At 43.1% G+C, this 27,672-nt stretch overlaps 1 protein-coding gene across 1 annotated transcript in view; it reads left to right on the top strand.

Annotated features, from left to right (window-relative positions):
* The window catches only part of LOC121923189 (oxysterol binding protein), a 43,554-nt gene extending 17,039 nt beyond the window's left edge, over positions 1 to 26,515 (top strand). The window contains exons 3-14 of the mRNA XM_042453373.1: positions 10,745 to 10,995; positions 14,525 to 14,723; positions 15,354 to 15,456; positions 19,763 to 19,817; positions 20,568 to 20,699; positions 20,924 to 21,169; positions 21,430 to 21,550; positions 22,002 to 22,105; positions 22,313 to 22,408; positions 22,756 to 22,934; positions 23,825 to 24,045; positions 24,428 to 26,515. Of these exons, the coding sequence (XP_042309307.1) occupies positions 10,745 to 10,995; positions 14,525 to 14,723; positions 15,354 to 15,456; positions 19,763 to 19,817; positions 20,568 to 20,699; positions 20,924 to 21,169; positions 21,430 to 21,550; positions 22,002 to 22,105; positions 22,313 to 22,408; positions 22,756 to 22,934; positions 23,825 to 24,045; positions 24,428 to 24,570 (1,850 nt within the window). The 3' untranslated portion in view covers positions 24,571 to 26,515. The remainder of the gene's footprint in view (positions 1 to 10,744; positions 10,996 to 14,524; positions 14,724 to 15,353; positions 15,457 to 19,762; positions 19,818 to 20,567; positions 20,700 to 20,923; positions 21,170 to 21,429; positions 21,551 to 22,001; positions 22,106 to 22,312; positions 22,409 to 22,755; positions 22,935 to 23,824; positions 24,046 to 24,427) is intronic.
* The last annotated feature ends 1,157 nt before the right edge of the window (positions 26,516 to 27,672 follow it).

Genomic DNA, 27,672 nt, shown 5'->3' with positions numbered 1-27,672 from the left:
TAGATAGATAGATAGATAGATAGATAGATAGATAGATAGATAGATAGATAGATAGTAGGCTACACTTAAAATATATGTAAAAAATGAGGAGGACCTATGGAGACCCAGTCAGTTCTAAGCCTGCTGTTAATATGACTGAGTATCTCTTCCTGTTTGTCTTGTTCATCCTATTTAGAGTTCCAGCTCCCTGAGGCAAAGTTTTCTTCCAAACACCAAATGTTTGTTACTCAGACAAACTATTCATTGTCCTTTGATTCATCCATGTGACATACCAAGACAAGAGGCCACCTGGGGCTCTTGTGGTTTTAATGTGAGACTTCTGGAAAATGGAGACTTTTTTTTACATTTATATTTTTATATATCAGACTTCTCAGAACCTGCTAAGAGTTCCCATTTTCTAGAACAAAAGCAAGATTCAGTAGATACCAATCAGGTCTGCATAGTACCTCATATACAAAGCCATGCAGTGTAACCTCAGTGGCTCCTGAACTCAAAGGTCTGTGAATATTTTGTATACCTGATTAGATAAAATAATTGTCAAATTTCAGTATAGGGTAAAGCCTTGCACTGAAGAGATTGTGGGCCTTCAGCTCCCAAGGCAATTGTGCTGGGTTATAAATACTGGTATCTCAAACAAGCCTTTGGTTCTTATCGAGAATGCTTGGGGCACAGGGCTCCCCAGATTGTCTCTAGTTCTTGATAGTAAATGTTTACTCTTTGTTGAAGGGGAAACAAGTGGGAAATGTGCCACTGGTTATTGCTGGATGGTTTGCTTCATTTTCATGAAACTGTAAAGACACAGGATCTGAAAAATAACGAGGTATTTTGGCAGCTGTACAGGGTTTCAAACAAAATACTCTCTGCTCAGTAGTGTTAATTATGTTTGAAGCCTTATGGTTGCAAATATAGAGCTAAATTCAGTTTTAAACCTATCTAGAGTGGGCTCATTGACCAAGAAATCCCATTCATTTCAATGGCCTGTTCTGTAAATTTAGTCTACTAGTTTTAATTTTTATTCCACTGTTCATTAATGTTTTCCTCCTCTCCTTCAAAGGCTAAGGAAATACTGAGAGAGGGTGGCTTTTATTTAGTTTTATAGTTTTAAATATGTAAGACAAAAAACTTTGAACCTGAAACTAACCACATTTCTAAACATTTGTATGTACTGGCGGGGTGGTGATAGTAGTATTTAATTTAACAACAGAACAATACACAGATTAACATGTAAATCGCTTCCTTTCAACCAACAGTATATATACCCCATTCTCTTTTATGCCAGCATTCTCTGAAGATGCCAGCCACAGTTGCTGGCGAAATGTCAGGAACAAACTCTTCTAGAACATGACTTCATAGTCTGAAAATCCCACAAAATATATGGACACCAGCCATGAAAGCCTTTGACTTCACAGTATTTAATTTCTTTGCCACGTTGACACCCAGCATTCTGCAATATAGATACTGTACTCTGTCTTCCACTCGGTGACCACACACTTCATTGTTACTAGTTCTGCTGAAAAATCTCCCTGCGAATGACAGTTCTCTGTAAGCAACTCTCTACCGTCTTACCTTGTGACTCATTACTTGTGGGTAGTGAAACATGCAAGAGCAAGGTAAAAAAAATATAAGGGGTGTTTCTTCTTCTTCTTCTTCATTTTTTTAAAAGAAATAAGAAGAACTTAAAGGCTGTCCTACTGAATCAGACCAAAGGTCCATCTCATCCAGCATTCTGTATCTAACACTGTCTAAATTGTTTTAGAATTTCACAAGATCATGAAAGAGATCATTCCTCCCATTTACCCTATTCATCTAATATTTGGAGATATATACTGTCTCAACATAGAGGTTTGATATGAGTTGTATTGCTAATTTCTGATAGGACTGTTCTTTGCTGTTGTGTGCCTTCAGGTCATTTGCAACCTAAGGCAAACCCATCATGGGCTTTTCTTGGCCAGATTTGTTCAAAGGAGGTTTGCCATTTCCTTCCGCTGAGGTTGGGAGCATATGGCTTACCCAAGGTCTAGGAATATTTAATTCACAGTTCCTCTAAAAATGCTGCTTGATTTCTTGATGTACTCCTCTTTCATACTTTTCCTGAGGAAGAGAACATGGTGGTGCCTATTCTAGATCTTGGAAAATCACTTTGCTTGGACAACAGTTTCACATAATCACTCAGCTGAGGAATAGACCTATATTCATTTGTCCAAGGCTTTTCTAAAAAGCTATTTAACTGGTGATAATGCTTGTTCGTCTTCGTGGTCTCTGTGCCTCACACAACTGGATATTGCGCCTGCGCAGAGACTCCATTTGGAAGCTGAAAAGCTGAGCAGATTGGCGGGAGCCCCGCCTACTCCCATCTACTGAGCATGCCCAATCCTGCCAATTTAGCTCCTCCTTCAGTTCTCTTTTGTCCACCAGAAAAGAAACATCTCCTTTGGTTTGCGGCTGAGCTGAGTAGATTTCTACTGTATGGTAGACTTTTTGTCTTTTCTCCCTTTCCCTTACTGTACGGTAGATTTTTGTCTTTTCTCCCTCTTTCTCAAGTATTGCCCTCTAAAATTTTGATTGTTTGTGAGAGCGAAGTATTGCCAGCCCAGACAGGCCTACCCCGCCCTTTTTAAGAATTGCTCCGAATGTGACCGGAAAATTGCTTTCAATGATGGTCATTCTAACTGCCTTTTTCGTTTAAGAGAAGCCCATATTTCTGATAGGTGCCCTCATTGTAGAGCTTTCACTGCGGTGACTCTCAGGAATAGAGCCTCCAAACGTAAATCTTTCTTGTGGAAGCGCTCTCTCTCTGTCGCCCAAAAATCCGCTTTGGCTGTAGATCCTTTGGGGAGAATTCCCATCCACAAACTTCCACAAATTCCCAAAATTTCAAGACCTTCGACGTCGACAGCTGCTACCTCGACGTCGACATCGATCTCGGCTCCCGCATCATCAGCGACATCAACGTCGACAGCCTCGATGTCGCAGCCATCTTCTTCAGAGTCATCATTGACACAAGAGGTCCCCTCTGTCTCCCAACAGAGACCTCAGAAAGCCAAGAGGCCTGACGCTTCTCCTGCTTCTGACAACAAACCCAGGAAGAAGCCTAAACGTAAAGTGGCGGCTGCCCCTTCAACTACTTCGTCCCTGTGCTGACATCTGCCTCGACTTCGTTGTCTGCTCCGGCATCGACATCCATAGCTTTAGCTGCGGCTAAGCTTGATTCCACTTTGACTTTCTTGATGCCCACCTCGACATCGGCAAATGACTTGCCACCCCCCATATTGGTCACTGTCTTAAACTCGGCATCGGGGGTTCTGCACACGATGTCGATGGCTATCTCTATGCCTATGCCATCGCCTGTCGCCACTCTGGTCCCAATGACAATCTCTCCTCTACCTCTTGTCCCAACTACGGTACTGGCACAGATCCTGGCAACTCCATTGAGAGCATACAGACGCTCCTTTTTGCCTCGAGACCAAGACGGATACAGATACGATTCGCCTCATTCTTCAGGGTCCTATGTCACTTGTTCTTGAGCTGAAGAATATTGGAGAGAACGGCCTTCCTCATACAGATCCTTCTCTCCTTCCTATAGAGATTGGTATCATTACCGTGATCTCCGCAATGACTCACCTTCTTGTTAACGCTGCCGCTCTCGCTCACCTTGTCAATGTCATTGTCGATCACCTTCTTGGCGTCGTTCTCGATCTCGCTCTCCTAGAGATGATGGCCGCTACCGTGTCCCATCACCACTGCCTCAAACTACAGCCACTGTCTCCCGCCCTCCAGCTTCACCTATTCGCTCTACAGCAGAGACCCTTGTCTCGACGTCAACCTCGACATTGATGATGACACCCATTCCATCAATAATCCCAATTGTTCCTTCGACGTTGACGGTCCTGTTGTCAATTCCTCTGCAGCCCTCTGTGTATCTACTGTGCTACACTCAGTGAAGAGTCCACATATGAGCCAGAGCTGTCCCCTCATTCTCCATCAGGAAGAGGTTGATGTTGTTGACAGGATGTCCATGGCTATAGGCCGATGAATAGACAAAAAGTTTAGGGGGGATGAACATGAAACACTCAACAAATTTATTAAGAAAATGTGTTGCACTCAAATGCTGTAAAGGTAATTTTTTTAAAAAAAGGTATACAAAGTAAAAGGTATATAATATCCTTAGTACAAAAAGGCTTCTTCTGGCCTGTAAGCCATGCCCTAACAAACTCAAGGCTAAAAAGACCAGTCAGTACTGGGCTGGGAAACTGCAAATCCCATGAAAACATGTAAAGTACACAAAATACCAATTCCTTTGTGCCTCTCAAAATGGAATAGAAAGAGATGACATAGTATGTCCACTTAGTAAGAGATTGCACAATAGATACCAAATGAAGAGGGATAACACAGTGTGCCCATAACAATTAAAAGATATACAAAACAGAGACCAAACGTGTTTCGACTGGAGCGTCTTCCTCAGTGGTCAATTAAAACTGTAAAAATAAAATAAGTATGAGTCACTTACTTATTCTTACTGTTCATCCCCCCTAAACTTTTTGTCTATTCATCTGCTTGTTTTAGTTTAGGGCATCACCTCCCAGTTTTTTTCCATGGCTATAGGCCTCCATGTTGATCAACCTCCTAGGGACCCGGTTTATGGTATTTTGCCTGTTCCTTACCAGCCGGCGGTCCTTCCATTTTCAGCCTCCTTGTCCGATGTAATGGCCCTATCATGGCACAAACTTGCCTCTATGCCTCCAACGTTTAAGAAACAAGGTTCAACCGGATACAGCTCCATACATCTTCACCCATCCTGCACCCAATTCTCAGGTGGTTGAATCCACTACAAAATCATCAGGCAAGACTCACTCTGCCCCAATAGACAAAGATGGCAGACGTATGGACATCTTCGGATGCAGATTCTATTCTTCTGCTGCCCTGAATGCCAATGTCGCCAACCTCCAAGCCTGTATGGCAACCTACCAGAAGTTTCTTTGGGACAAGATGGCTTCCTTCATCCCCTATCTGCCTGAAGAACAAAAATCTGCAGCTATGGACTTCTATGCTGAGGCCCTCTCTTTGGTTAACCAACAGCTCCACTCAGCCAGACAGTCCATCAACTATTCAGCTAAAATCATTTCCGGTGCTGTCGCCCTTTGCAGGTTTGCCTGGCTCAGGAGCACAGATCTTATTGATGAAGCCAGAAACAAAATTGAAGACCTTCTTTTTGATTCCAAGGGCCTGTTTGCAGCCAATACAGATGACTCTCTCAGCACTCTGGCCAAAAATCGTCTAACCACAAATAAACAACACTACAAGAGACAGCAATGACGTGACAGATCAGCCCCTTCTTCTTATTATTCTCAACCGCATTCTGGAAACTCCTCCCAATATAAGGGCTCTTCACAACAGTCTTCAGGAAGGCCCTATAAACAACACAACAAACCACAAAATAACCAGCACCAACAATGCCAAAATCAACAACAATCTTCAAAGAAGCCTTTTTTCTCTTCTAAGTCCCATTTTTGACAACTCCACCAAGACGACACCATCATCCATTCTCTCTCTCCTTCTGTCTGCCCCCCAACTCAGACTGTGCAATTTTTACGACCAATGGTGTCAAATCACCTCCAACACCCGGGTCCTTACCATCATTCGTTTGGGTTACGCCATAGAATTCTCAAATATTCCTCCACGTGGTGTTTTTTGTTCCACTCTGCCTTCCCCTACTCTCCAGGAAGAGATCGTCTCCCTTCTCGACAAAGGTGCCATCCAACGCATTTCACCCAGTTGCAGACTGGATGGCTACTTTTCTCAGTATTTCACAGTTCTGAAACGAGGTGATGGGCTCCATCCCATTATGGACTTGAGAGGGGTCAACTCTTACATCAAACCGCCCAAGTTCAAGATGGTAACTCCAATCAATCCTCCCCCTCCTCCATCAAGGAGATTGGTTTGCATCGATCGATCTGAAAGATGCTTACTTCCACATCAGCATCAGACCACAACACTGCAAATTTCTTCGGTTTGCCATCAATGGAGATCTCTTTCTTCCCTTCGGCCCCTCCACCGCTCCACGCGTGTACCAAATGCATGGCTGCAGTCATCTCTCACCTTCAGATACAGGGAATAATGATTTTTCCGTATTTCGACGACTGGCTTCTGGTGTCATCTTCTTGAACTCAGTTGTTCAAAGACATTCATGTCACTTTGTCTCTTATCACCGACTTGGGCCTCACCATCAATCCCACCAAGTCTATCCTTCAACCAGTCAGAGTGATAGAATATTTAGGCACATCTCTGGATTCTATCATGGCACGTACCTACCTGCCCATCAGAAGGGCAGACTCCCTGTGGGATCATCTCCGTCTGGTCCTCTCCAAGGTCTGTCCCACAGCGAGGGACATTCAGCAGCTTCTGGGCTACATGGTGTCCACCATGGCTGTGTTCTGTCTCTCTCGCTTGAGGTTCAGGCCCTTCCAAAGATGATTTCTTTCTGTCTTCAATCACCTCGAAGACAAACAATCCAAGAGACTTACCGTCCCCCAACAAATCAAGGACTTTCTCTCCTGGTGGCTTGTTCCCGACAATGTCCTCAAGGGAATACCCTTCCAGGCCCCAGAACCTTCTACGATGGTCACCATAGACACGTCCACGACGGGCTGGGGCGCTCACCTAAAAGACCTCTGAGAGGTCTTGTTGGTCTCCCTTGGAGAGAGAGATGCACATCAACGCCCTCAAACTCCTGGCTGTGATCAAGGCCTTTTGGGCCTTCGAACCCCATCTTCTTCACAGAGTTGTACAAGTGGTAACAGACAACACAACAACAGTCCGTTACATCAACAAACAAAGCGGCACACATTCCTATGTCCTACTTCATCTGGCCCAACAGCTTTAGACTTGGTGCCATCATCGCTCCATCCACCCGGTAGCGATTCATCTCGCTGGCAAAGACAATGTCTTGGCAGACTCTCTCAGCAGGGACAACAAGGTCTTTCATCATGAATGGATGCTGTCTGCTCAAGCCTTCCAATTTCTCGCCTCCTGATGGGGGACTCCATCCTAGGACCTCTTTGCCACTCCGGACAATGCCCAGTGTCCACAGTTCTGCACCAGAGTGGGCAGGGGATATGGCTCCCTGGGAGATGCATTCCTACACAGTTGGAACCGAGACTTCCTCTATGCCTTCCCTCTGCTACCACTTGTAGCAAAGGTTGTGACCAAGATGACCAGAGACAGCCAGCGTGATTCTGCTGGCCCCCTTCTGGCCGAGACAACCCTGGTTCACACCCCTGCTCCACCTGTCCAGGGGTCAATACTTCAAATTCTTGAATTGGCCGGACCTTCTGTCTCACTCTCACAGAGCAGTCCTTCATCCAGACCTCCTCAGTTTACACCTGACCGTTTGGAGGATCAGACCCTGAACACTCTCGAATTGCTCAAAGTCTTATCAGCTTCTAGAAAAGACTCTACTAAACGATCCTAATCCTACAAAAGGAATTATTTTTGTGAATTTGATACAGCTAGAGCTGAACCTTCCAGTCCTGTGAGCCTTTCTACAGCCTTACAGTTCCTTTAACACCTTTGTGATCAAGGTTTGGCCTTCTCCTCTTTCAAAGTCTATTTGTCTGCCATTATAGGCAATCAGCCTCCTGGTTCACCATCAGCTCTGCTTTTCACCACACTGACTATGAAAAGGTTCTTTAAAGGCCTCCATCATCTCTATCCTCTTATGCCTCCTTTGGCCCTGGTGTGGTCTCTCTCTTTGGTGCTTACACAGCTAACTAGGCCTCCCTTTGAACCTTTGGGCTCGGCCTCTCTGAGACTGTTGACGCTAAAGGTGTCTTTCCTTGTGGTCATTACTTCAGCCAGATGTGCTTTCAAAATGATGGCACTGCGCTCTGACGAGCCTTTTCTTGTTTTCCACAGAGACAAAGTGATCCTCATACCTGACATTTCATTTCTCCCAAAGGTGGTCTCCCCTTTCCACCTTTCTCAAGACATTGTGCTACCCAATTTCTACCCAGATCCATTCACGCCTCTGGAAAAGACTATGCACATGCTGGATGTTCGCTGTGCTTTGGCTTTTTATGTTCAACATTCTGGTGAGTTCAGGTTGACCAACAAGTTGTTTTTTGTTACGGTGGATCCAGGAAGGGCCACCCTGTCTCCTCACAAAGGTTCTCAAAATGGATTACTCAAGACTATTTCTCTGGCTTATGAGCTGGCCAAACGCCCTCTTCCTGTTGGTGTACATTTTCACTCAACCAGGGCTGTTGCTTCTTCTGCTGCCTTCCTAAGAGGTGTCCTTCTGCCTGATGTCTATAAGGACGTGGTCCCAGCCTTCCACTTTTGTTTGGCTCTACTGGCTTGATTCCAGATCTCATCGAGATGCCAGTTTTGGTCGTGCTGTCCTTTCCTCTATTTTGCAGTGACCTTCCCACCTCCTTAGGTTAGCTTTCTAGTCACCCAATTGTGTGAGGCACAAAGGCCATGAAGAAGAAGAACAGGTTACTCACTTGTAACTGTGGATCTTTGAGTGGTCATCTGTGCCCTCACACAAATCCCACCCTCCCTCCCCTCGGTGAGGTCCGTGCCATGTTTTTGCGGCGAACTTGAACTGAAGGAGGAGCTAGATTGATGGGATTGGGCATGCTCAGTGCATGGGAGGAGATGGGGCTCCCACCAATCTGCTCAGTTTTTCAGCTTCCAAATGGAGTCTCTGCGCAGGCGCAATACCCAATTGTGTGAGGGCACAGATGACCACTCGAAGAACCACAGTTACAGATGAGTAACCTGTTGTTTCTCAGACAAGTGTATTTCATGTGTTAATTGCACTTTGGATGAATATTTTCTTGTCTAAGTAATGTTGTGCTTTGGCTGTATCTTAAGAAGATTAGGGAAATCATTAATGTTTGGAAAGGTGGAGGGCAGCAGGAAAAGAGGAAGACTGCATTATAGATGGATAGACTTGAGTCAAGGATGCCATGGTCCTGAGTTTGCAAGACCTGAGCAGAGCACTTGAAGATGATAAGGTTACTTGAAAGTCTCTCATTCTAGGGCTGCCATGGGTTGAGGCCACCTTGACAGGAGTTAACAACAACAAATGTAGACGTATCTGCTTTTCCTTTTTCTCTCCGTTTTTCTGTTCACACATGCTCAGTAAGGGATTCTGGGGGGATTCTGCACTTTCTCTTACCTGTTATAGTCAGGCACACATAGCTACAGCAGGACTGGATATAGTAGAATCCTGCTCTTTCTCAATTTAAGCTTTATTGCATTGTTTACTGCAGTCACAATGCTGCAACCTAACTTTGAAAGTCGATGTTTCTCCATCCTCCTTCACCATCCTGTCAATGAAGAGGCTGCTACAAACTCACAGCTAGACAACCAGGAAAGAGAGGATGGACAGGCATTAAAAGCCTTTGTAAAAAGCACCTTTGCTTTCAGAGCTTTGTTAACTGAGGTATGCTTATATGTTTAAGTCACACTCATTGCTCGGAGTAGGGACCTTCTGGGCGCATTTGTTGTTAGTGTAGGACTAATTCATTTAATTTGTATCCTACTTTTTTCTTTAGGTATCTCTGGCACTAAAATCAGGTCTCCTATGCTGCTGCTTTTTGAATAATTTGGAGGTTTCCAGTGAACTATCCATTAACAATTTCTGCTTCTTTTATTGTTGCTAATTGGCTTTTAGATTGTTATTTTACTGATGTGATGGTTCTTTTCTCCGCAGTTGGAGTTTGAATCTCTGTGAGCTGCATTATTTGTATATGGAGAAAAAAATGATAAAACTAAGTTAAAACTAATAAATACTTGCATTAAAGAAAATTACACCGTAGACCTAAACCCCCTTGCTAGATCCAAATAGAGGAGAGCGAGTGAAGCAACATACATTGGGCATTCAGCAACTGATTCAGTGGGTCTGCTCTAGTTGGAGATCCAGTTGGATTTAGGCCATAGTGCCCAGCTGAAGGAATAGAAATTCCACCCTTTACATCATTAAAGTGGGAAGACAGAGGGATTTTTAATCCCTCTAGTGTTTATCTTTCCATTTCTGGATCAAGGATGGTTGATATGTGGACCACATGTGAAACCCCAGGCATATTTGTGTGTCCTGCTTGTCTTTTGCCACAGTATTTGTTGTTGAAGTGACTGTAAAATCAAGGCTTTCTCCCCCTTGTAAATAGCTATGCACTTGGTAGGTGCCTCATTTTTAAGAGAATTAGAGACCTTCAGAAAGCATGGTTCCCCTTAAAAATAAGGCGTATGTCATTCACATACATTATTTTTGTTTTATTTTATTTATATCCTGCCTCTTCCCCAACCCTGGGACTCAAGGTGGCTTACAAAAGTTTAAAACTAGATGAAAGCTCATATTGTACAATTATTGAAATATAATCAATCTAGAATTAGAATTATCAGAAGCAATTTAATAGAAAAAACACATAAATATAAACAGCACATGTCTTGCTTATATGTAAACCATGGCAATTTGCTGCAGATTCAATGCTAGAGAAGGCGAGGATGTAGCCGCACTGGGTTATGTGGATAAGGTAGCCCCTAGAAGTTGCCCATCCTAATCTAGATGGCTGAAAGGTTGTTACTGTTTTGATGTGTTGATTCCCCATAGTTCTGTGAAAGTAGTGGCCTCTGTGCCAAATGTGTGTGTGGGGGGGAGTGTCTCTGATTATGTGCCTGTTTCTACAGTGAAGTCCTCTCTTGGCTTAAAGGTGTTACAACTGCTGTTTATTCCTCACAGATGAGTCAGGTGATGAAGAATCTGTATCTCAGACGGACAAGACAGAACTCCAGAATACCCTGCGCACCCTCTCCAGCAAGGTGGAGGACCTTAGCACCTGTAATGACCTAATTGCTAAGCATGGGACAGCTTTGCAGCGCTCCCTCAGTGAACTGGAGACCCTCAAGCTGCCTGCTGAGAGTAACGAGAAGATCAAGCAGGTCAATGAACGAGCCACTCTCTTCCGCATCACTTCCAACGCCATGATCAATGTAAGCCTGAGTCCAGATATTGGTTGTGAGGCTACCCAGTTGGGAAAAGGACTCTGGCCAGCAAAAATCACGAGGGGTGCTTCGTATCAGTGGTTTTGGGAATGTTCACAATAGAAGGTTTAAGGCTGGTGTAAGAATCCCAGAACTCGCCTTTCTGCTCCTGATAAAGGAGAAGTGGTTTGATGTTTTTTGTCACTAAGCTTTTGAATTCCTAAGCTGCCTGTGACATCACACATATTAGCAAAAATTTAAGCCTCTAGGGTTTTTTTGTTGGGGTTTTTTTTTTTTGGTTGGGTTTTTTTGTTTTTGTTTGTTTGTTTGTTTGTTTTTGGTTTTTTGAAAGCCTTACAAACAAAATTCCTTCTTGTCCTGAATCCCCTAAAGTGCTAGTAATTTTTCTGCTCACTGTGGTCAGTGAAAACCAGAGTGGATGCTATTGAAAAGACACTATAAGAACAGCAAATGGCTAAAGCAGTGTTTTGAATTGGATATTTGAAATTGGTGATAAGCAGAGGAAAAGAGTCAGCTAAAAATGGCAGCATAGAAAAAAATCTTTAGAAGAATTAATGAGGGTTGGAAAATGCCATGATTTGGTGACCTTGATTGCTCGCCTCCGTGATGACACAATTGCAGCTTTGTTTCCCCATCTTCTCAGTGCTGCCATCAGGCTAGGTTTGAGGATTGGGGCTGCAGAGGAGGATAATGCATTTCCCACAGACAAGAGAACTTTGAGTAAACAGAATCCCAAGAGGCAATGAGATGTGATTAGTTAGCTCTGTTGAACACAGAGGAGTAAATGTCTGCATAAGGCTGCACATCTTGTAGCAATGCTCTTGATCTTTAGGCCAAGTGTAAGTTGTGTGTTCAATAGAACAAAGTACCTAATAATGTCTCACAGGCAGCTTTCATGGCCTAGTGAGTCATTTTGGACACTCCAGGATCCAGGATGTTGTTTTGGAGGGACTTGAGCATAAGTCAGCTAGATTTCTGTTCAGAACTTGTATCGTTTCAGTTGGCACCACAGCATGCTTTCCTTTACTCCCAGGTGAGCTGAGGAGCCTGTGATATACAAGCAGACAGGAATTTAACGTGCAGGTGTCTATCTACTTGTTTAAATCTGATGCTTTTCATACATTCCTCCCATCCCTCCTCAGGTCAAGCAAATTGTACCAGTTTTTGGGACAGCTTTAGGTGCAGTCCTGGGGCACGAGCAAACAAACTTTTGCGCAGAGTGACTTGCTTTAAAATGTCAGAAGTAATTTCAAAAATTTTATGGAAATGCATTCTAACATTGCGATTTGGCATGCACATTAAACACCATAGATCAGAGTGTCATAACTTGAATGACCAATTTTCTACAGGCCACTTTAAATCATTTTAGAGGGCTAGATTTTCTGTTCTCTCAATCAAATGGCCATTGTCATAAGTGTGTGTGTGGTTTTTTTAAACCACAGGAGAATGGCAGCTGTTGCAACAAGGGCTGCATTCTTAGGCCAGGCTCCCTCATTGAGGAAATAATTACAACTTTATCAGTAAGTCCACAAGCTTGCAACATTATTTTCTAACTTCCAGTGAGGCACATAGTTGGTGCTTCCATGCTCACTACACTCGAGGAGAGAATAGTAGATAATTTTTTAACAATATATAACCAAAAATATCTCTTACCATAGAGGAATGGATGATCCAGCCCTCTTTTGCCAACCTGCATTCTTCTTGCCATGGAACCCCATACGTTCACCTTTGCAGAATTTTTGCAGAATTTCTGGTTGTCACTGGCTACCAGATGAGTTGTTAAACAAAGGGCTGGAATACTGTTCTTTGAGGATGGAATGACATCACAATGTCCTTTAAAAAAATGTCCTTATCTAGCAGTGGGCAGTTTACACTGCAAAGGACTTTAAACACTGAGAATTGCTCAAGACATGAAATGGAGACTATATTTTAGAAAACCTTATGCTTAACCAGGGTTGCCTCCCTGATATGCAGAAATCCTTAGGGTGGGTTTTGAAAGGGGGAAATTAAAATTTGAGATTTCTTTTGTGTAGCTACAAATATATAATGTAGACTGAAACGTGTATCTTGCTTTTGATAGAATTAACATGCGCTCATTTTGCTCCCCCATAACAATATAGGAAGAACTTTGTCGATCAGGCTATTTCTCCAGTCATGTCTTTCATATTTAATTCAGTATCCTGTCTCCAACTTCTGCTCCCCCAGTTATTAGTATTTGTAGGCATAGTGATCCTGAAAGGAGCATGCTACCATGATTGGCAGCCATTGGTAGTCTTATCCTATGTCAAATCTCCATTTAAAGCCTTTGTAAGCTAGTGGTCACCACATCTTGAGGAAGCTGCTTCTTTCTCTATGTCCAGAACTTCCCAGCATTCAGCTTCATTACAGGTTGTATTGTGAGAAGAAGAATCACTTCTTTCTATTCACTTTTTGCCATACCTCTATTATATAATCTGACCTTGCTTAACTTTCCATTTAGATTTGTGAAGTGGCAATTCCACATCTAGATATTTAGAGCCTCTTATTAGAGTGATTAGACATCTGTTTTTTAATCCCTTTTTACTTTGAAGATAGTGGGCTGTGCTTTCTCCTATACCTTCTAGGTATAAGTGTTTTAAAGTATATAAACGTTCAGATGAAACCTTTTACTAGCAATCTTAATTATTGCTTTGTTTTGCTGTGAGGACAAATCAAATAGATAGATGTAATCCAGTGTGAAGTGGTGGTTTGAGCATCCTATTATGTCTCTAGAGACCAGAGTTTAATTCCCTGCTTATCCATGGAAACTCACTGGGTGATCCTGGGCAAGTCACACTTTCAGAGGAAGGCAATGGCAAACCCCCTCTGTACAAACCTTGCCAAGGAAACTCTATAATAGGGTCACCAGAAGTCAAAAATGACTTGAAGGCACACAACAAACAAAACTTTTAAATGGTTCTAATTATTGGGGGCAACTCATGAGATTGAATGAATTTATCTTTGCTAGTGACCTTGTTGCAGAGCAAGCATGGTGTAGTGGTTTGAGCATTGGATTATGACTCTGGAGACCAGGGTTGAATCTGGGTTCAACCATGTAAATTTACTGGGCAACTCACTCACTCTCAGCCATAGCAGTGGTAACCCCCCTCTGAAGAGTCTACATTGGCCTTCCTGAAGTTACTAGGAGGGTAGTGCTGAATGATCATTGGTCTGTAGATGGGGAGAAACAGCATAATTGCCCAGGTAGATTCTAATGGACACGATCCTGTTAAGTAACTGGAAAGTAATATTTACCACTTGAACAGCAGCAGTAGGAAGAGACTACAGTGGGCCCTTGGTATCTGCTGGGGCTTGGTTCCAGGAACCCTCGTGGATAACAAAACCCGTGGATGCTCAAGTCCCATGAAATACAATAGCATAGTGAAACGGTATCCAAAATGTTGACTTTAGTGGAGGTGAGGGGTCACATTTGGACAAGTGAAGCATCTTGGGCCAACACAGGCTACAGTTGTTACCTCTCTTTGGTGTTCCCCTACAGGCTTGCCGAGATTTCCTAATGCTGGCCCAGACACACAGCAAGAAATGGCAAAAGTCTCTTCAGTATGAGCGAGATCAACGTATCCGCCTAGAGGAAACACTAGAGCAGCTGGCTAAGCAGCATAATCACCTAGAAAGAGCCTTCCGTGGAGTCACAGTCCTGCCATCCAATGCTCCTGGCAGCATGGATTCTTCTAAAGGTAGGAGGTGGTCAGGGTTTGACTCTCCTTCACATCCATGAACCAAGTTCCACTAAGTGGTGATTAGCCTGACATTCCCCTCTGCTGATGAACCTTGCTTTCTTTCATGCATTCTTTAGTCAGAATACTCCTTCATGGAAAGCACTTGAAGGGTCGTCAGGTTGGGTACAGAAAGGGCTTCCTTTAACTTTAATCCCCAACAGTTTGTGGAGCAGGATGAGATACCATAAAGCTCTATCGAACCTCTGTCTTTCTTCATCTTCTAAACCCCAACTACTGTCGCCTCCCAACACAACTATTGCATCACCAGTGAAGCGTGCAGCGAGTGCTGGGGCTCTCTACTAACATGGCCATTGTTTTTATGCTCCCTCCCCCTGCTCTGCAGTAGCCATGTTGGGAGGGGATGCCTGCATCTGAAAGTTGGGGGTTGGATGATGACAGAAGACTATTACCTTGGTCCCACTATATGGAGCTTTACAGGTTCTTGTCATGTTCCAGGATCTGTTAAAAATTAAAATTACAGAAGCCCTGTCTAATATCCAGTCTAGCAATCCTAAGCACTATCCCTCAGGTACCAAAGTGATATGTAATCAAAACCAGGGAGGATAACTTCAATACGTGTTTTTTCAGATCGATGTTGCTCCTCAAAGGGAGATATGAGTGATGAAGATGATGATAATGAATTCTTTGATGCCCCTGAGATCATCACTATGCCTGAAAGCTTGGGCCACAAGTGAGTATTCTCTTGTTCCACTGAGAGCTTTGTACCCCTTATCCCTTGGCACTTTGAATGCCCAGTCGACCCAAAAAAAACCAAAAAACCTTGGGCTTTAAATATCTCTCTCCTTCCATAACTTGTGTCAGCTGACAGGCAGCATAGCATGCCTTAAGTGAAATCATACATTTTGATACAAATTCCTTGTAATTCTTCCTGCGTATGCACTGTTTGTATGGGCATGTGCGTGATAAATATGGATAATATGGCAATCTCACTGACCTGACATTAAGATAGAAGAAATGGAGAAAGAACAGAAAAGGTGCAGGGTGTGATGCAGGGAGAAACGATATGATGAAATCACTTCACTAAATGAATCTATATTTTCCCAAGCAAAATAATGTATCCATCTAGCCCAGTTCCTACTTAAATGATCAGGATCCATACTGCTGAGATCTTTTATAGGTCCAATGTTATGTAGAACTTTATAGGTCAAAACCAGTACCTTGAATTAGGCTTGGAAACAAACTGGTAGTTGTTGTAATTGTTTTAAAGTAGAGCTGTAACGTGATCATAGTGTCTTACATTGACAGTAATTGTGCAGTTGAATCATATACCAGCTGAAGTTACTGCAAAGTGCAGTTGTAATATAGAGTGAGTTCCAATAATTTATTCGTCAAGGTTTGGATGTGGGTAGGCTGACTTTAATCTTAAGTCAGAGGATGGAACTATTAAATCTTTTGAATCTGGAAATGATGACTTTTTACATATACAGTTTACATCTAAGATCCTGGGAGCAAAACTTTCTTTCTGGGAAAGTGAGGCCCTGATATTTCTCTATCAGCCAAAGCCCCACCATTGTTATCTCTGCCTTGTCTAGATTAAGTTATAGTTGTTCCCATCATTCAGTCCAGCCCTAATCTCAACACACTCATTCAAGGAATTTATTGCCACATCTGGATTATATAAAAAAGAGAATTTGAATTGTATGTCATTAAAATAATTATGGCATCAAACCCATAACTCCAGATGATCTCATACAGTGTTTTCATGTAGATATTAAATGGTATAAGTGACAAAATTTGGATCTAGTTGGACCCCCACCGGAAAACATCTACTGTTTTCTTCCTTCAGTAACCACCAAAAAGTAGTGCCTCCAACTTCACTCTACAAAGGGGCTAAAGAAAAGCTCCTGACTTATGATATTGGATGTCTCTAAGATATCTGGGGGTCAGGGATAAACAGGATCAGACTCTGAGAGAATCTTTTTCTTGGCATTGGTGAGTGTCTGCAATGGATAAGACAGTTGTTGTCCTAACAACAAGGTTGAAATCTGGACTGAAGTAGATTGCTTTCATCCAAAAGCACCTGGGGTTGCTCAGGAGTTAACTCTGAAAATATTGGCATGCAAAACATGCATGCTACTGAAACAGACCCACAACCAGTTAGTACAGCCTGTGGTGGCAAGAGTGCTGACTGGAGTTAAGCATTATAAACACATGCTGCAGAAATGTTTTCCTTCATTGACTTCCAGTCTGTGTCCAGGACAAATTAAAGGTACTCCCTAACCAAAAACACAGAGATGACTATGCAAGGGAGGGTCTTCCCTGGCACTATCAAAGAGGATTTCTTTGTTGTCCCAAGCTTTTATTTTTTTTAACTTTTATTGTACAAATCTTAAAAGACAAGTAACCACAAACAAAGCAACAATGCATACTAAGACAATCACATAACAAATACAATGAAACAGAACAAATACTACAAATAACATACTGATATACTGTACTTAAGTTCAGAAATATACTATTCAGTCACTTCCAAGGTAACCTAAGATGACCTGATTACCTAGTTTACCTATATTCCTTCGATGTGTCAACAATATTTAAACCTCTAATTCTCAAAAAGAACTTTATATGATTCCTGAGATAATATTAAAGATTAATATTACAAAAAAGATCAAAACAAGACCAGTCCTCTTTTGTTTTCTCTACTGATTTGTTCCTCATAATTGCAGTTAAAATGTCCAGTCTCCTTGCTTTCTTAGTTTAATTATCCATTCCTTTTTAGGGATTTGTATATTTTTCCAATACAGAGCATACAAAATTCTAGCCAGAGTGACCATATGCAAAATTAATCTGGAGAATTTTTTAGCTATTTCCTTTTCAAGTTTACAAGTCATGTTAAGCAAAAAAATAATAAAAAAATAAAATAATAAAAGGATTTAATGGTATGTCAACATGCAAAAATAACAGTTATTTTTATTTACCATATTTTCCGGTGTATAAGGCGACGGGGCGTATAAGACAACCCCCCAACTATTCAAACAAAAATATAGACTTTGCTATATATTCGTCATACAAGACTACCCCTGGAAGGCAGGAGGAGGCCGGTGGCAATCACGCCAGGCCACAGAGCAGGCCAGGTGCACATGCCGGGTTGCGCTGCTCTATTCCGGCCTCTGTGGAGGCCTGGGAAGGAAGGAGAAGGCCGTGCGTGCGCCAGCGGGCCTCCAAAGCGCTGGAAGGCCAGCGCTGGGCAGGCGCACACCGGCCCATGGAGCTGCCTTCTGGCCTCCTTATACGTGGCGTATAAGATGACCCCCAACTTTTCACAAGATTTAAAAGGGTTCAAAAGTCATCTTATGCGCCGGAAAATACGGTACCTCCAAAATTCCTTAGCCTTTTCTCAACTCCACCAAAGATGGAAAAAGGTCCCTTCATGTTTCAGACATTTCCAACATCTCAAATCCCCGATGCTATAAATTTTATTAAGTTTTCAAGGAGTCATGTACCACCTAAATAGCATTTTCACATAATTCTCTTTATAGATTTGGCAGACAGTAAATTTCTTTATTTCCCTCCAAGAGTTGTCCCAAGGTTTTAAAGATAGTATTGATTTAATGTTTGTAATGCTTTAATTTAGTTGATGCTACTGAAGTATTGATAAAATCCTTAGACTCTGTATTGAGTTATTGTCCTTCGGCAATTTGCTCTCATATTTGTTGTATTAATTGATATTAGTATAGCTGTTTGTGTTACTTTTTATTTGTTGATTTTCATATTTGAGTGTCTATGTGGGTGTTTATTCTATGGCTGTTGTTCAATCTGAGAACATTCAGTTTACAAAGAAACTCATAAATGTAGTAAATAATAAAGGAGTGGTGTAATGGAGTGAGAGACGTGTCAAGTCACCACATCATACTAACTCTTAAAGTGGTCTTCTGGAACTTCAGGGTAATTACCTTGCTTTTTAATTTTGTCATCAAGGCCATCACATCCTTGGGAAAAAGCATATCATAAATCCTACCGTGTCTAGTTTGCAATAAGTCACAGACACTCTTTTGCTGTGCTCATGTTATTTACTGATGTGGTTGAGTGAAAATGGACTGCCTTGGGGGTGGGATAGAAGTAGAAGCAGAGCCAGGCTCAAGCAGGAGGTAGGAAAGTCCAGGACTGGCTGGCTGAAGGTGGTAAGTGCATGCAGGATCAATCCTGTTGGGTGACAGGTCTGTTCAGAATCTGTTCCAATGAGAGAATAGTTACGTATGGGATTTGGGCTGTTGCAGCATTTAGTGTGTACAGGATTGGCCAGGCTCAATCTTGAATGTTAACAGGGAGGCAGACTCAGTTTAGGAGGTATGAGGAAGTCCCTTTTACTTCTCCGGCACTGACAAGCAATCTCCACCTCCTTCCTACTGTCCTCAGTAGTCCCAAATTGCCACTTTAAGCTTCCAACAATCTCCCTGTCTTCTCTACTTTCCCTGGCACTACTCTGCCTGGGCTAGAACAAGGACAGCAACTAACTGGCAAAGAATTTTTTTCATCCCCTTTTAGTGAGTCTTCTTGACAATGCCAAGAGAGATCAAAAGGGTGTTCTCCTGGAGTACCCTTGTTAGTGCACCTGTCTCAGCTTCATGGAACCAACTGGGCTTAACCAAATGTACCTGGGATTGCCCAAGAGTCTTGCAACCTGACTCTTTTCCTTGCTCTGGATGGCATCTGGAGCAGATGCTGCTGTGTCTGGTGGTTCTTGCAGGCTCCTGCCTGCAGCATGGTGCAGAGATGGGTGACACCCTCAGTAAGTGCTTCCCTTCCACATACAAAGAAAAATGAAATAAAATAGGGATGAGTGGCCTTATGTGCTTAGAAGGGCAACAGATCTTTAATGTTTGGTACTGTGCCTAGTGACTTCTAGCTCTGCCAGAACAGGTGACCTCATTTTTTTCTGTCAATTTTTTGTAGCACTGTGTTCTTTAACTGTATTTCGGGTCTCATCTCAGGTAGAGCATTTAGTTTCTCATGGTGCATATTTCTCATTCCTCTAGGAGAACGGGCAGCAACATCAGTGGTGCTAGCAGTGACATCAGTCTTGATGAGCAGGTAATCTGTCTTTGATCTGAAGAGAGGGGGAGGGATAAGAAAGAGCCTTTTCATCAGGTATTAGTGGGACGCTGCAAAGCAAGATGCCATTATTTGAAATATATTCTTATAGACTGTGCAGAGATTCATTAATTTGACTTTTTGTATGGCTGTACATGTACATATATGTATATATTCATTTATTGGGTTTTTTGGATTTGTAATGGTTTTTAGTCAAATATATGGCTGACTGTCTGGCAAAGCAAGATACTATAATGTGTGAGCCATTTTCAAATCTCTGAAGACACCCAGCAGTTTGTCCTGCAGGGTCCTGCTTGCTAATTAGGTAGAAAGATTGAAGGGTAAATGGAATACAAGGTATGATCAAGATTAGAATGTTTTTGTCAAGAGGACTGACTGATTAGATTGTGGCTCATTCTTGTCTAAGCCTCCCATCTACCCTGCAATATACCTTGAGAGGGAATTTATTTTAGGTTAGGAACCAGGTGGGATCTTGGTAGCAGCACCAGCCTTATTCCATTGTTGTTGTTTGCGTGTTTGGAAGTTTAAGACTAACTACACTAAGGATAAGTGATTGTGAAACAAGGTTAGTACATAAATGGTTTTTTTTAAAAGAGTAGTAGTTTAGCTATAAGCCTTAGGCAAGTAAAGTGAGACTTCTTAGGAAATATATGTAGAAGCTGTTCAGATTCACTGATCAGCTGACACCTTCCCTGTTTGGCTTTGACTAATCTTCTGTTTTTCCCAAAGTATAAACATCAGTTGGAAGACACCAAAAAGGAGAAAAGAACAAGAATTCCCCACAAACCAAATTACAGTCTGAACTTGTGGAGCATCATGAAGAACTGCATTGGCAAGGAACTCTCCAAAATCCCCATGCCAGTGAGTCCCCCATGCCCAGGTTTGGGTAGGAAGAATGAGGGTGTGCTACCTCTTCCGTGCCATCTTGAATGGGGGGAAGATAAGGATGGGGAGCCATCTCCTATGCCCCTTTTGTCCTGGTTGATGAGAGTGATTCTGCACTGCAACAAACGCCATATATAAGATGCCTTGCTTGCTTTGTCTGCCCTTGCTGACATGCTTTAACCTGCCTCTTCTGTTTCTAGGTTAACTTCAACGAGCCCTTATCTATGCTGCAGCGCCTGACAGAGGATCTGGAATATCATGACCTGTTGGATCGTGCAGCCAAGTGTGAGAGCTCCCTGGAGCAACTCTGTTATGTGGCTGCCTTTACTGTATCGTCTTACTCCACCACTGTCTTCCGCACTAGCAAGCCATTCAACCCCCTCTTAGGGGAAACCTTTGAGCTAGACCGGCTGGAAGAGAACGGCTACCGTTCCATCTGTGAGCAGGTAAGAAATAGAGTGCATTCCTTTTCTTAACCTAAGCTAGAATATATGATTCCAGGATAGTTTTCTTGATATTTTCAGTTTAAGAATATCAGGTTCCATTAATACCAGGAGAACATGTGCCCCATGTTTCTTTTGTTCCTAGTCAAGGTGTCTTTCATATTTCTTATTACTTCTTCCTTTTTTTGTCTGCATGTCTCTGGAGACTCAGTTGCTGAGATGGAATCTGCCTTTTGCCCTTACCTGTTTCCTGTTTCCCATAGGTGAGCCACCATCCTCCTGCAGCTGCTCATCATGCTGACTCCAAGCATGGCTGGACCCTTCGTCAGGAAATTAAAATCACCAGCAAGTTTCGTGGCAAATACCTCTCAATCATGCCACTTGGTAAGCATTTGCCACTGAATCATCACTACTATAGCCTGCTGTTCTAGAGTACATGACAAGACTAATACTGCCCTTTGGAAAGGCCAATTGTGAATCTGTGCTCTCCATTTTGTACCACAGTCTGGGGTCCGCAACCCCTATGTTGGTGGAGTTAGGCTGTGTGGGAACACAGCAGAGAAGTGCAGTGAATATTTGTCAAATGTACAGCTTTCAATAATGTATTCATTGCTGCTGTAGCTCCCTTGGAGATATTTAGAACACTTGCATACTTCAAGAGCTGATAAAAGGGCATTTGTAGAAAACAAAGAGAATAGACAGTAAAGAAAAAAAAACAATTAATCCATAGCTGAGCAAGGGTTAGAACCTTCATATCGTGGGCTTGGTGTATCTTTTTTTATTGGAATCTTCACCAATAAAGATTAGTTTAAAGCACTATTTTCCTATTTTCTAGGTACCATCCACTGTATCTTTCATGCAACTGGCAATCACTATACATGGAAAAAGGTCACCACAACAGTACACAACATCATAGTGGGCAAATTATGGATAGACCAGGTGAGTCAAAACAGGAGTTGGGAGTGAATATAAGTTAGTATTAAGTCACTTGCGATCAGATAGTAATGTTGGGAATTAGGATCTAAGAGATCCATTTTTCAGATCTCCCATCAGTTTGTTGCTTTGAATAATTCACAACCATTTTAGCATGTTCTCTAAGTGGTGTTGAACCTTTTTGACTTTCCTCCTCACTTTTCTTCTTTTTAGTCTGGCGAGATTGAGATTCTCAACCATAAGACCAATGAGAAGTGTATTCTTAAATTTGTTCCTTATAGTTACTTCTCAAGAGATGTGGCAAGGAAGGTAAGAGGATGTTCTTTAACATTATAGACTAGGCTGGTAAAGAGCATGAAAGCTTCTTTGCAGAGAGGAAAACAAAGGAGGGGATGGGGCAAGAGGAGCCATACATAAGTGGATGTATAGTAGTTGCCATGTGAACTAGTCCAGTTGATGTTGAGGCTTGTGAAATGCTGGCTGCAGAGATAACTGTTATTGAAGCAGCCCCTGAGAATAAAGAGTGTTTTTCAGCTTCTCTGTTATCCTGGGGAAAGTTATAAAATCCTTCCATAAGGATTTGTTTGCAACTTTACTGGAACTGTAATAGCTAGATAACCTTGCTACATCACACCCTCGAAATCCTTCTGTAACAGGTCACTGGAGAGGTGTTAGATTCATCAGGAAAAGTGCATTATATGTTGCTGGGAACATGGGATGAGAAGATGGACTGCTTCAGGGTGATTCCTACTGTGGAGAATGGTGGTGATACCCGACAAAGAGTACATGAAGCTGAGGACAGCAGAGTCATATTGTGGAAGAGGAACCCACTCCCGTGAGTAAGGGTGGTAGCTTGCCAGTGCATGGCTATGGTCTCCTTTGAATAAAGAAGAGATTGATCAATGTAAGTGTTATTCCAATTGGCTTTAGTTGAGTGGAGGAGGATATTTAGGTAACACCATTGTTGATGTTGAGTATTTTATGAAGTTTATGTCCTCTTCAACGAATGCATCAAAAAAAGTAATTTTAAATAAATTCCCTCTTTGTGTTTATGTCCTCTTCAACAAATGCATCAAAAAGGGTAATTTTAAATAAATTCCCTCTTTGTGTGTTTACATACATATCCATTCTGCTAGTCTAGGGATGAGCCAAAGAATACATGCCTTGCTGTCTTGCTCTATAGCAGCTTCAATCTTAACCTTTCTTCTCTTGAACTTAGGTCCAAAACACACTACAGAAATAATCCACTTTGAGACCGTTTTAACTGCCCTGGCTCAGTGCTAGGGAATCTTGGGAATTGTAGTTTATTGTGGCACCAGAGCTGTCTCTGACAAAGAAGGCTAACTGTCGTACTAAACTACACTTCCCAGGATTCCCTTGCATTGGGCCAGGGCAGTTAAAGTGGGCTCAAAGTGGATTATTTCTGCAGTGTGTTTGTGACCTTTTTCACCGAGCACTGCCCACACATTCAGAACTGTCATAAGAGCTGCAAACTCTTACTTCTCGGGGATAAATTCTGTCAAGTTGCAATGTCTGGTGTAGTTCTAAGATGTATGTAACCCTAGGTGAAAGTATCCTGACCTCTTAAGGGGCTTAGCAATCCCAGAGGTTGTCTGTATCTCCTTTCTGCCTATTCTAACTTCTTCTGTTGATACCTGGGAAGTCTGAAGTCCAAACTGGAGTCTTCCTGCCACCTGAATCTTCTTTCTCCTCTCTTGGATGCAGGAAGAATGCTGAAAACATGTACTATTTCTCAGAGCTGGCTTTGACACTCAATGCTCCAGAAGGTGGTACTGCTCCCACAGATAGTAGACTTCGACCTGACCAACGACTCATGGAGAATGGGCGCTGGGATGAAGCTAATGCAGAGAAGCAACGCCTAGAGGAGAAACAGCGCATCTCTCGGAAAAAACGTGAAGCTGAAGCCATGAAGGCAACTGAGGATGGTAAGAGTTGTCCCAATTGCCCCTATAGGACCAAGTGTTTGCCATCCATTAAAAGATAACAGGATAGGGGTGGAAAATTTTTGGCCCTGCAGATATTTTTGACTTCAATTTCCAGAAGCTCCAGCCAGTATAAAACCATCATGGTAAGGGGTTACTCTCAGCTGGTAGTTCCCCTTCAGTATATCAGGCAGAGGTGTGGGATTTTTTCCTAGTAATTCTGCGGTCCTTTTTTGATTGGCGATTCCAGAGATAAAGCCTCTGGCCTGCATACAGAGCATGTACTGTACAATGGCATGGCTCTGGATGAGCGTGAAAACTTGGCACTATATTCCAAAGAGGAATGTCCTTTTTGTCCCTCTGAATGTTTTCTCTCTCCTTTCAGGAACTCCTTATGATCCATACAAAGCATTGTGGTTTGAACGCAAAAAGGATCCTGACACAAAGGAGGTAGCCCATGTGTATAGGGGAGGCTACTGGGAGAGCAAAGAGAAACAGGACTGGAGCATGTGCCCTGATATCTTCTGAGAGCTGGAAGAAGCAGCAGGACTATTACAAGGATGGGGGAATGAAGAGAGTAGAGGAAGAAGGATGGAGGGGAGCAGCTGATCATGTGACTTCCTGCTTAGTGCTTTCCTCACCGAATCTGTCTGTCTTAACCAATCACTTGTTTTGAATCAATCACCCAATGCAGAATCCAGCAGTGGTGATTGGCTGGGTTGCCTTAGCTGATTGAAGCTGACGTTGGTGTCTGGATTCCTGAATGGCTGGGGACAAATAGGAATAGAGGACTGCACCCCCCATTTCCCCACCACAAGAGTATTGCTGTGCTCATGGTCCTTCACTTCTGGGGAGGAAGAGAGGGGAACAACACTGTGCTCTTTGGATTGCCCTTCCCCAATCCCTTTTCCTGCTTTCTGATAGGAACTGAGAAGTGGTATGTAGTCAAGATCATGAAAGTGTGCCCCAAGGAGGATGGTTTGGGAAGACATACAGGCCTTCCTGTGGCTCTGACCATAGGAGTTGCTGTCTTGTTCCTTCTTCCCAATCCCTGTAAGGTTTCCTAAATACAAGTGAGCTTTCTGAAGGGTGGGGGAAGAGAAGATGGGAGCAGTGAAGGGAAGGAAGCCAGTTTTTTCCCAGAGTTATCGTGTCTCTAACTTCTTACAGGTAGCAAAGCAAAACAACTAGTTGAATCGTGTTAAGGCAGGAGGGGAATAACACTGGTCTTGGTGGAACCCTCCTCTGGGGCATTATCAGCTACTCACTGAGTGGTAGGAAATTGAACCTGCTGTCCCCCTTTTTCTAATCCACTCTTCACGCCAGACACCAGCACCTCCTCTGTGTGCACTTAGATGAGAAGCGATGGTGCAGGATAGAACCTCCCACTCCCTAAAACCCCAGCCTAAAGCAACTTCTGGCTTAATGCACACCTGTTTATATGTATATTATATATATGTAGTGAGAGAGAGTGTGAGAGAGAAAGAGATCTAACTTTTGTTCTGACATTTTCCCCCTCTTCCTCCTATCCTGCAGACCCTATTTTGTAACACCTGCCCTTGCTGTTTCCTTCCACTGTCCTCAGATCCAGGGAGATGTTCTGCAGAAAGTATGACAGTAAACATTGATTTGTCTTGCCTTTCATGATGATGATAATAAATTCTATCTGAGGCAGAGCCAGAACTCAATGGCATCCATCTTAAGGCTCCTCACTGTGTGCAGGCACAAGCCACGTATCCATTCTTTCTTTTGCTAAGTAAGAAGGCAATTCCCAAGCTGGTCTATGACAGCAATGATCACAGCTGCCAAAGCTGAGTCCTAAGGTTGAAAAAGGTGCTACCGCTGTGTGGAAGTGGACAAGGGCATAGAGGCTGGCCAATTCAGGCCCACACACATCGGGCAGACACTGGTGGAGGATTCTATGGCAGCCCCTTGCCCTTGGCTAAGGATGACACAATGAGGTGCCTTCCTTCTGTGTTTTCTCTCCTTCTTTTTGTTTAGTTGCTTGACTTTCCCAACTTTAGCTGCTGAAAAGATAAGCAGCGGAGGGAGGCTTGCTGGGGTGAGAAGAGCCATGAGTCCTGCCTTCCAGCCGTCAAAGAACGAAAGGGGGGTTTGGGTGAGGGCTCCATACTATTTGCTGCTCAATTTTTGTTCAAAACTTGTTTTCTGCAGCTGTTGGAGGCTGATAACTTCCTTGTACAGCAGTGGTGGTGAATATTTGGCCCTCCAGATGTTTTGGATTACCACCTCCCAGAAGCTCCACCCAGTAATTAGAGAATATAGGATTTGTAGTCCATAACATCTGGCAGACCAAAGCTTCCCCTTCCCTGTTGTGTAGGATAATGGCAGGCTTTAAAAGAAAGAAAGAGAGAGAATATCCCTGCAATTCTATTTTTGGGGTTTTTTTTTTGCCTTACTATCTTTTTTCCAAGAAAACTAAATTAAATAATAAAACCTGAAATATTCAAGATTCTGTGTGTGTGTGTGTGCGTATCACTTCACTGTCAGAGATAAAGAATTAGCAACATAGTCTTCTTCAAAGTCTCTCCTTGGGATGTATAACTTGCTCTGTGTGACCTAGACATGCTCTTTCCACGCTGTGTCTTGGCCTGTCATGTTCTATGGGCATGTGAGACCAGCGACTGTGAGTCTACATGTCTCTGTGGCGGGGTACAAACCGCCGATTTGCGGCGCTCCCCCGCCGCCGCCATTTGCTCCGCGCGGGAGCCGCAGCAGCCAAACCGCGCGACTCCCGTGCGGAGCAAAAAAGAAGCTCCATTTTGGAGCTTCTTCTTGCGGCGCCTCTATGACGTCGCGAGGCGCCTGGCGCGGACTCGCGACGTCATAGGCGCCGCGACACGTCTGGACGCTATGCGTCCAGTATATAAAGATGGCGGCGCCCATGTAGAAGGGGCGCCGCTATCTTGTACGTATAGGATACGTACTAGGGTTAGGGGGGTGCGGTTTGTATCCCGCCATTGTGTCTGGTCTCATGATCCCTGTGTTGGCCCTGTTGTGAGCCTGAAGCAGCATGGCTTCTCATTTGGTCTTGGCTTCTTACTGGCTCACTGTAGGATTGCCCTGTTCTTGTAGGGCAGAGATGAGAACTGTAGCTTTCCAGATGCTGGACTGCAATTCCCACCAGCCTAGCCAATGGTGAGGTAAGCTGGTACTTGTAGTCCAACAGCATTTGCAGGACTGCCTGTTCCCCATGTGTTGGGGAGCTGGGGAGAAAAAAATTGTTTGCTTACTGAAACAACAGTAACTATGTTCTAAAGATTAAATCCAATATAACTTCAAAAATTCTTTGAGACCCAGTGTTATGTGCTGACATTTATGACTATTAAGAAAGCACCGTGCCTCAATGATCATGTATCCTCGTCCATGCTGGGACCATAGTTTGGAATATATACAGAGATGGGAGGTGCAACAATTCCCATTATCCTTTAGTCAGCAGGATGAATAGCCAAGCTGGCTGGGGAGCTCTAGAAGTTATAGTCCAAAAAGCATCGTTCTCTGCTTGCCCTTCACAAGGTAGATGGCTTAAGCCACGGACTGACTTGCTCTCTTCTACAATCACACCTTTGCCCAACTTAATGACTTTTCTGTGACTTCCATCAAGCTCAC

This window comes from Sceloporus undulatus, chromosome 1 (assembly GCF_019175285.1).
Source record: "Sceloporus undulatus isolate JIND9_A2432 ecotype Alabama chromosome 1, SceUnd_v1.1, whole genome shotgun sequence".
In the NCBI taxonomy this organism is placed as follows: Eukaryota; Metazoa; Chordata; class Lepidosauria; order Squamata; family Phrynosomatidae; genus Sceloporus; species Sceloporus undulatus.
The sequence above is the reverse complement of the archived record's forward strand: the minus strand, read 5'-3'. Positions and strand labels throughout refer to the sequence as shown.